Genomic DNA, 10705 nt, shown 5'->3' on the forward strand with positions numbered 1-10705 from the left:
CCGTCGTTCGTTCGATCGTCTGCGTAGGAGAATGGCGCCCGTCGTCGGCAGACGTTCCGCTCATTGATTTTCCAAAGGACGTGTCTCGCATCTATATCACCGAGAGCCCATGATCGACCGTGATCGTTCCAACGCCAACGTCTTTGTCGTCGAGTCTTCGACATTGACATCGAACTCGCCGATCTGAACGTTCAACGTCCAGACCTTTTTAATGTCTTCGAGTAAAGAGCGTCTACTTTAACAAGACGCAAATTGCGATAGTAATCGCCCGGGAGTTTGATTTTTTCCAATACTTCCCGCATCGCAAAATGCCATGGTTCTTCTTCTCGATCGAGATCGAGAGATTCGACGAATCTCCGGGACGAATTTACCGGGCGTCAATCGGTGCACAAAGAATATACGACATACGGGATAAGAAATAATGGACAGTTCTCGTGATCGGGAACCGGCCGCTTAATTAGGAACGAACGAAGAGACGGCTCTTTCTCTCTCTCTCTCTCTCTCTCTCTCTCTCTCTCTCTCTCTCTCCTCTTTCTCCTTCTCGCGACGATAGCGTCGAGACGAGCGACGTACGATTGCCACCCACGAGTTTACGATTGCGCGCGCACGAGCTTGGTCTACGATAAGACCGCAGCGAGACTAACTTTTTCCTTCTCCTCGTTGCGCTTATGTTTATGCATTATGCATTATGTTCCCATATTCGCTGCGCGTTTTGCGAATTCCATGCCCGGGCCGGAAATTTCAACTATGTTGTCTCGTGTATGCGTATACGTTTTCGAGAGAGAGAGAGAGAGAGAGGGGAAGGGAAGAAGCCGAGGTGATTCGACGAAGCTCAGCCCCAAACTCTCTTCGATTCCATTATTGCTCGCTTAATTGGATTCCTCTCCGGCGATCGCCAGTGATTCCTGCTTGCGCGCCTATCGGTATCCAACGAACCTCGTCAAACCAATTTGGGCATTCCCCTATAGCTATGTTCGCCACCCATTCTTCTTTTCCTTTCGATCTATACCTCTTCGATCTATACCGAATGTGCAATCCGAGCAATTTTTCAGGATTCGTCATGGTGTATCATTAATGTCGGCGGCGAATCCAACACCAAATAATATAATAATGTAATATATAGTGGTAAAGCTATCTCATATATTCGAACGGGGAGAAGAAGTTTGCAACGGATCAACAAAGTGAAATCCATCTTCTTTTGCCTCCTACGGAGAGTATCTCTTACGATCGTAGATCAAAAGGAGTAATATTTGGCGCAAACTAAGGACGATAGAGAAGATCCTCGAGAGCCTCTATTTTAGGAATCCTTTTCGGCCGAGCTTATTAACGAAGAATTCCGAGGGAATCCGTCCAAGTGAAATATTTCGTTCGGTGACGCGTCCGTCGTCGGTCGTTATTTAACACTGAAGCAAGACGAAAAGCCGAGGCCCTCCCTCGGTCCATGCGCGACGACGAGGTAAACCCCATCGGCGAGAAGTCCCCTTTCTTCCTTTCTTTCCGGCTCGCTTAACCCTCGAAAATTTCGTTTTCGTCGAGGCAGGTATTTTAACGAGGACGATATTCCGTGTCGGCGGTTCCGAAAGGACGAGGCTGGCCAGGAGGGGGAGTGAGATAAAAGGGTGGAGAAAAGGGTACGCGATTTCGGGACTAATCTGGCCAATTAAAAAGAGCCACGACCGCCTGGTCAGAATGGAATGGAGAATCCACCGATGGTATTCGCTAATGAGTACGCCTGCCGAACCTACTGTCTCTTTTCCGTGCGCGGTGCCACTCGTCGTCCGTCGTTGCCCCGAGGACGCCGTACTCTCCAATGGCTCCCATTCGGGAACTCGCTGCTCCTTCCTCTATATCGCCGTTATCTTGTTTTACCTACTCGACTGCACCTGCGCCAACCTGACTACTTGCGCCTCTCTTCTCCCTCTCTTCCTTTATAACCGGTCAAGGAACTCGCTCACGTTCGCGCGCGCTACCGCTTCGTCCTTCGCGGTCAAACTACAATTTTTCCGCTTTGCCAAACGATCATACCTTATTTATTCTTCTCTTTTCAACGATGACTTTGTTCATTCTCGAATACCTCTTATTCGAATTTCTCTTCCTCTCAGCGGTTTCCCTTTGAGAGCCAATCCGCTGTTTCGCGATTCTAAGGTGGTGTGGCCAATATATAGACCGGTTCGATGAACTTTGCGACTACCGCAGGTTGGGTCCTCTAATTGGGACGATTTATGCCCTGCCGTCCAGTATCCGTCTCGTCTCGTCTCGTCTCGTCTCGTCTCGTCTCGTTTCGTCTCGAGCTCGAGTTCACCAACGAACCGACGAACAAACTCTTGCTTTTCATCGAGCAAATATCGGGAATCTATGTGCTTAATATATATGTATACATATATATATGTATGCCGTAAAGAGCCGCAAACTTTTTCTCCAACCAGTTTCTCGCGAGCCGCGGCGACGCGTTGACTGGGGAGATGAACGAATAAATAGCAGGTGCATCGAGGAACTTAATCCGCTATATGGTTGGAATCTTGCTAAATTAAGGACCAATTTTTTCCCCCTCGGCGCATTCACGAGTCGGAGAAAAGCAAGATACTACACTTTATTGATATTATTAATTTTTCCTTCGCAGAGGCGGAAAGTTCATCACCGTAGGCGATAGGATCAGGCTTCCCGATGACGTAACCATGGGATATATCATCGAGTACCTTTTGAAGAAGCAGCTGACGGTGATCGAGCAATTTCATTCGCATTTGGAACCGATGAAGTTTCTCAACAAGGACACCTTTCACGAGCAGGTAATTTTCTCGTTACCGAAGGAGTAAGGAAAACGCGCTCGAATGGAATTCCTTCGTTCGTGATTGAGAAACTCAGGAATGCAAAAGTAGTGTATATATATATATATATATATATACATAATTGGAGTTCAAAATTTAAATCTCCCAAGGCACCTCGCAACAACGACAAATTTACATACTACCTGCTATTTACGTTTCTACTTTTCATGCTCGGTTAACCGTGAAAACGGAAGCCACTCGACTCTACGCTCGATTCGCTTGGATGACACAAATATTTGATTCCTCCCGAATGCCTTGCTCATGTATTTTTCGTTCGACGTACTCTTTTATTTACGGTTTCTAACGTGAATTAAGAAATTGTCACTTTTTTTTTTATCGTAGGTATCTTTCAGTTATTCGAAAGGCGCACGAGATGAATGGAATATTCTTAAAATCGATGGGTTCGATACGAAGGAGGATCCAAGAAGGTAAGTCTCTTTCGTTATTAATCTTTTTTTATTAGAATTGTCTAAACTCCGATGCTAGGAGAATAAAGCTGACGGAGTGTAATAGGCAAGAGAAGCGACGTTTCTCGGTTTGTTCCGTAAGGTTCTCTCGTAAAAGCTTCAATTACTTGTATAATTGGCGCGTCCGCGTTTGTGCGAGGAGGACCGAGTGCGTCGGTGAATGTAGAAATATGCGAAGAGAGAGAGAGAGAGAGAAAGAGGTAGAAGGAAAGGTAACGGCATAAAGATGAGATTGCGCATGAGGCCGCTGCTGCTTTTACAACTTTTAATTGACTTTATAATAATTACGCTATTTAAAACTTTTATGCCGTTATTTCCTTCCACTAGCAACGTTATCCTACAAAATTGTGATCCCTTTATTTTTGCCAAATAAAAGATTTTCTTTATCTTTCCATTTCAGATTCAAATCTATCCATTGTCATCTCTTCCCACATCTACCGAATTGTCCGCACAGGTGATGATATCAGGGACGACGAGAGTCGTTAATGAACGAAAGAAGAAACGTGGAAGGAAATTCGTTAACGAGAATGCGTATTTTCTGAATCAAATCCGATCTCGAATCGCTCGGACCTTTTTCCATCGATCGGTACACAAGCCGATAACGAAATTAAAGCGATAAGATATCCCCTTACTTCCTTGTATTTCTTGCCGTTCGTAATATTTCATATAGATAAAGAAGATGCCTTTAATTCTGGAAATATTTGAACAATTTGTACATCAGTTTCGTCAGCTCGTTTGCATAGATAGTAATTATAGTAAGAATGTAATTAGTCCTTTAGTTCTTTCTAGACTCGCTTTAAGCATTTAATGGTAAACTTTAGTGAATTTTTGGTTTGTTCTTTTTAAGAAAAATATTAAGGATATCGACGTTTCATAAGATAAGTTTGGAATAGCAAATTGTAAAATTGTATAATACGATAATCAATCTCTTTCGCGAGAGTTAAAATTATCGAATATATATATATATATATATATATATATATATATATCTATGTGTGTGTGTGTGTGTGTGTGTATGTAAGGAAGTTACATATCTTACGTTAAGAAAGCGAGAAAGATGTATTTAAAACGTATGAATCGAGAAATAACACGTTGTACATAATCATAAAATAGGCGGCAAATGACGTGCGCGTTTCTCGCGATCGAGAAACGAAATTATTTTACGCTAGTCCATCGCGATGAGAAGTTTGCTAAATCGTTGACGCCTGTACGCGCGAGTATATTACAAAAGTGATGCATATCTGTACATAACGAGTAAGAATCGATAGAGCGACGTCTTTAATACAGGTTCCTCTGCGATATATATGTTACTTTTTGACGGGACTTCGAAGCGACGAGCGTACGGTGTGCAATATTTGTGCGAATTATGGCAATTTGTATTATCTCTAATAGCAGTCACTTATAATCGGGACCAAAAGTTGAAAGCTTTTTCTTCTTCGTTTCTTTTTTTTTTCCGCCATTGTCATTTCCTGTTCCGGATATTTTCTAATTTATTTGCACCTAACGCAAACTGATCGAAATATAAAATTCTTACGAAACGTGATTCATATAAGATGAAATCAGGTCGGCCTGTTGTATACGTAGTAGAAAATTTATGGTGGTGCTGGAAACACGAAATGTAAGATACAACTACGTTGCGCAATGATGTTTTATATAAGCTGTACATAAATCAAATATGCTTTTTCGTTTTCATAGATGACCTTCGTAGATTTTCCTTTTCCGGCTGATTCTCATTTTCCAAGTATGACGCGATACGCAAGGGGAAAAAAGAAAAATAGCGCAGGATTGATTGATCGAAGAGTTACCTTCGGAAATCTACGCTCTCGCCATCTGTTGTCTTTACGAGCAACCGTATTGACAGTCGATAAAGTCGGAACCTATTTTCGAGATAAAAGTATCAATACCGTTATTCGCTATATTTAACGCGATACGCGAGCGTAAATCTATAAACGCGATATGCTATCGTTCGAGATATGATTTTTATCGCTTTTGATAATAGGCAGTGATTACCTATGGACGATAAAGTACTTTTACAACTTAACTTTGTAGGAATTTAGCGTACGTCTTGTTTAGAAATTGATTACTCGATAGAACGATAAAACTATTATATCTCCGAGTTAAATGAACGGGTTGCGACGTAACTTTAAAATGCGATCCCAATATTATGTATCATAGAAATGATTAAGGATAGATTCATTTATCAACGGTGGATAAATTAACCGTATAGTCGACCATTAAGAATAAATGTAAAATTTATCTCATTTAAAGATTAATCGGATGCATTTTGAAAAAATTGTTCTTACGGGCGAAACGTCGTTTTGAAAAACGTTCAAAGGCGACACTGCGCGACGGATGAAATGGACGGAAAAGGAGATAGTAGGTTATGGGGGTTGAAGCGAGAGGAATTGAATATTCGCATGTCGGATGTAGAAAATATATTTCATATCCCGTGACGCATATAAAGATTCTCAATTGGCAATCGTACGGGATCGTACTTTCAAAATTCTAGTTTAGACTTATCTAGGCATCTTTCATACCTTTTTTCGAGAAAAAGTACGAGTAAAGTTTTACGAAGTAAGATGTTTACGGTACTTTTCGCCAAACGACTTTCACCCCCATACTCCCGAAGAGCAATGTCCATTCGTTATTTCAAAGATCGACTACGATAGAAAACTTTTCCTTCGGGTATTTGACGCGCGCATATCTTCATTAGAGACATCTCTCCTTACCCTCGTAGAAACTTCTTTTTTACGACTAATATTTATAGATCGCCCTCTCGATCTTAAGGGAAAATAAAATCATAAATATTTATTTAATGAAAACGATTAAACTTATTTCTTTATTTTCTTTTTCTCAATTCGTTCGAAGGAGGAGGAACTCGCAAAATGAAATATCGATGACGTTCCGTAGGAACGTACCATAGAAAAGAGGAGAAAAAAGAACTTTACCCGTTGGAGTCAACGCCTAGAAAGTCTTGCCACCGAGCTGTAACATTGAAATTTAATAACCGACGTTCGTTCGTTCGTTCGTTCGTTCGTTCGTTCGTTCCATTTGACGTTTTCTCAATATCGACGGGCAAGCCTAGTGCCGTTCGAAATTACGAGCCGGACCGCGAATACCGCGGTTATTCCGGATAGCAAGAAGACAGCGAGAAGAAAAAAGAAGAATCCTCGCCGTTCATGCAACAGGAATTTGGTCTTTACTATTTTTGGATCATCCAGTTATTAGCGAAACTATGGAATTTCTTCGATCGTCGCGAAATTATAAAGAAATGATTTTTCTTCCCGAAGATTCCATTGAGGAGAAAAGTCGCGAGATACGGTCTGGTTCGTTGAATGACGTAAGAAAGGCAGAGGAGGATGGCGAATGGCGTGACGTAAGAGCAACATCGTGTCGCGAACGGCGAGCACCCTAGAACATTCGAATTCGAATGTTCCTCGTAACTCAAAGCAAACGGCACAACTATTATGTTAATTAATTACACACATTCGACATGTAATAACATTTCTCTAGACAATTCATCGAGAAGCTTTCTCTTTCGTAGATCCTAGTCGTCAATCGCGGCAGAAAGGAAAATCTAAGAATTTCTTTTCGCTCGACCGTAAGATCTTATTGGATCGTTCGAATTCTGGACGTTGGTCCGGCACTGGAAATGAAGAGGAGGGAGAGAGAGAGAGAGAGAGAGAGAGGCGGGGAGGCAGAGAATCGTATGTAGGTCGGAACGACGCTCGCAAGACCCGGTTTCGTTCCCATCTCGACCCTTTCTCCGAGGCTGCTTCGCCCCCAAAACCGAGCCTCCCTCTTTCTCTCGAATACGATATCTCTCCTCCTTGTCCACGTCATAATACTGGATATTCGCACTCTAACGAGTTTCGTCGTACCACTCCCTCCCTCTCTCTCTCTCTCTCTCTCTCTCTCTCTCTCTCTCTCTCTTTCTCTATTTTCTCTCTCCCTCTATTCTCTATTTTCGGTATCATATTAGCATATTGTACAAGTCGAAAAGAGCCTTTCGAGGGCAAGATAATATAACGTGTACTTTTCGCGTTACTTGTTACGCCTAACGAGGAAAATTCGTTAAGGATGAAAAGTCCTTTTATTCGATAGAGCGATCGAAGGCGTCGCGTCTATATGGCTAATGGCTGGCACCTGATATCGTTCTCTCGATGACAAGTCGAGTTCAAATTTACAGGCGATTTCAGGTAAGCGACGCAGGTCTAACTAGTTAGACTACACGTACGTGGTAGTTAGGTAAGAGGAGGCAAACCTCGGAGAATCTCATTCCGCGATGCGGAGCGTGCGAAGGAAGACGAACGAGTTAAATTCGCGATGGAATAGGCGAGAACGTTTTCGTCCAAAGAGACGTCCTGAATATTCAACATCACGGCAAACGTTTTCATTAGGTAGAAAGAGAGCTCGCGTAGCCTTTCTTCGTCACATCTCGTGGAATTACAGCGTACGTGTATGGGAACCGGATCATTACGGATCTTCGACGGATCTCGAGTATTTCTCCTCACGCCTTCGAAATTTTCTCAAATGGAATTTTCAAGGAGTGTACACGTTTCGTTATCGCTCGCAAATCTGGTAGCAAATCGAGTCGCAAATCGACTCGCAAATCGACTCGCAAATCGACTCGCACATCGATTTGCAATCACGAGGATTTTTGTCACGGCCTCTAATCAGGCCGTCGAATTTCTGGAGCGTCGAAACGATCCTGGGCGAGGGACTACGGACAATGGCCCGACGGTTGCCTCGTTTCTTTCTCTTCTCGGCGCCTCACGCTCGCGCTCCTCCGGGAATAATAATCCCGAGAGAGAGAAAGAGAGAGAGAGAGAGAGAGAGAGGAGGGAAGGAGATCCTTCCCGAGGAACTTTTCCTTCGCCGTTACTCTTTCGATGGTCGATAGTCGATATATATCTACGTCGGTTGTTATAAAAGGGTCGAGGAGCAATAACTTTGTACGATATTTTCAAATTCCGCGGGCAGCCTCTACTACAATGAATCGCATTATTCCTTTTAATCGTATAATAAACGTGCCTATCGCCGACAGCTGCGCCTTCGCAGCTTATTTAAGCGATGATAAAGGCTTTCGAGAAAGCCAAGTGTTTATCGTTCTCGGCGCATGCGCGTATCATTATCGAGTCCTCGATTAGTCAATTAAGGAGAAGCGCGCGTGATTTACGTTTCGTTCGTAACGAAAGGCAAGGTTTTCGATAATTCTTTTTATATTGGTCCCTAGCGGAGTTTGCCGTCAAACGGGAAGAAAGATATAGAGGAAAAGAGTAGGTAACGTCTTTGGGCTCGCGCGCTCAACGGATTCGATTGTGCGTTCTCGTTGAGCGCGCCACGGCGGCGGCGGCGGCGGCGGCGGCGGCGGCGGTGGCAGCGGCGATGGTGGTGGGTCCTCGGATGGTGTAGTCTGCGCGCACTGATCGATATGGAGGGGCGGACGCAATCCAAGGACGCGCTCGGGGGCTGCCGCTGGTGGTTGTAGAGGTGGTCTTGCTGCTGCTGCTGTTGCTGCTGCTGCTGCTGCTGCTGCTGCTGCTGCTGCTGCTGGTGGTGGTGGTGGTCGTCGTGACTGCAGGGTACTGCGAGCTTGTGGGGACACACGGTGCTAGGAACGGAACGTCGTGTCGGTGTATGTCGGTGATGCGTGCTAGTCGCGATGCTTCGACCGATACCTCTCTGGTGGGGATTTCTGCGAACGGAGGAGAAGCACGAGGGAGAGAGAGAGAAAGAGAGAGAGAGAGAGAGAGAGACGTGGACGACAGGGGAAACGCGAGAGCTGCCGAATAGCGTGCCGAGGGTTTATCAGTGCGAACCGCGACGTCGACGTGAAAACGTCGTTAACGGCGCCGCGCCATTTTCCGGGCCATCCCTCGTCCTCGCTTTAAAACTGGGTCAATCCCTCGTGCGCGAACCGACCGACCGACCGACCGACCGACCGACCGACCGAACGAACGATTTTTATTATAAATCAATTCCCGCCACGTTTTTTTTCTCTCCTTTTTACTTTTCGCTTTACTTTTATTCGTTTCCTCCTCTTTGAGCGCAATCGTATCTTTCTTTTCTTTAATTGGGTACGAGATCGTCACTTTCAAACATGAGCATTTCTTATCGACGATACGACGTTTCCTTTAACCCCTGCGAAAATGATAACCCCTGAAAAAATATATGTTTCTTTATTTTCTGTTCTTTTCTTTTAAAATTTTTCTCTTTTTTAATTTAGAAATCGACACGTAGACAAGTTATTCGGATTTAATCGGAACGTAGGTATACGCGTGTATCGGTGGCCGCATCCCTGGCATTTGTCGTTCGATGGACCGCCGGGTCGCTCGTTCGCGATTCCGTAACCAGGTCAAGCGTGCTCTTTTCTTTGGTGACCTTCGTTATGCGAAATCAAGGATTCTTTTCATCCGCGCCGGATCATTTCTCGCATCTCGGTTCTAATGCATTCGCGTCACTTTTTATTTCATCGTTCGAGCTATTACAAGAATTTCTATATTGGTCTCTCTCCTAGAGTAACCTCGAATTGATCTTTGATCAAACTCGACGACGAGTTTGGCCACGAGTTCTTTTAACGTAATTCAACTTAAAAGAAAAGAAGAAAGTTTCAAGTACGCGTGACACGCGTTCGGAAACATTTTCTCAAGATGGAGAGCGTTCTCTTCATCGATCGACTCGAAAGACGTTCGAACGGCTTAGGAAAAAAATAACAGACTTTCTCCCCCTAGGGAAGCGATATACTTTTGGACGAACGACGATGTTTCTTTCTTTTTTCTTTTTCTCTTTTTCTCTTTTTCTCCATTTCCCCTAGGGAAAAATACCATTTTCTCTTGGACCCTTTCGAAAACGATCCTTCTTCGCATGTTGGCGCGCATTTTTTATCGCGAGCTTTCCCTCTTTTTATCCATTCCGTTCGAGACCCTTTCTCCAAGTAGAACGATGTCTTTAGGTAGGCGACATCGGGAAAGGATAACGACCAATCCAAAGAAGAATGCCTCTATATCGTATTCGCGGACTCGAAGATAAGCGAGTCTCAAAGATAATTGAGTGATCGTGGGGTAAGAGGAAAGAAGTGCGAAGAAAAGCGAAAATTCAAAGAGAAGAATAGGAGGGAAAGAAGAAGCACCAGAGAAAGAGGAAGAGGGAGGAAAGAGTTTGACGTTCGTTAAGAGGTTTCGATAACGAAATGTCAGTTCAAGAATCAGAGATTCGTCGGAGCACGGCTCCTCCGTCTCTTCTTCGGTATAACGATATTGCGGAAGGTTGCGTCTGCAAATTTGTCGGTATTCCAGGTACTTGAAGCTCATTCGTTTTTTTTTTCCTTTTTCTTTTTCCTCTTTTCATTCCCCCCCCCCCCCCCCCGCCCCATTTGGACACATCTTTTGCGGAAAATTCAAAAAATTATTT

The 10705-nt window shown here is 43.9% G+C and overlaps 1 protein-coding gene across 1 annotated transcript in view; it reads left to right on the top strand.

Moving 5' to 3' along the window:
• Positions 1–6099, top strand: part of fng (Fringe glycosyltransferase) — a 30737-nt gene extending 24638 nt beyond the window's left edge. The window contains exons 7-9 of the mRNA XM_035862498.2: positions 2621–2786; positions 3168–3253; positions 3693–6099. Coding sequence (XP_035718391.2) covers positions 2621–2786; positions 3168–3253; positions 3693–3750 — 310 coding nt within the window. The 3' untranslated portion in view covers positions 3751–6099. The remainder of the gene's footprint in view (positions 1–2620; positions 2787–3167; positions 3254–3692) is intronic.
• The last annotated feature ends 4606 nt before the right edge of the window (positions 6100–10705 follow it).

Source organism: Vespa mandarinia, chromosome 9 (assembly GCF_050613455.1).
Source record: "Vespa mandarinia isolate Hongniang chromosome 9, ASM5061345v1, whole genome shotgun sequence".
NCBI lineage: Eukaryota > Metazoa > Arthropoda > Insecta > Hymenoptera > Vespidae > Vespa > Vespa mandarinia.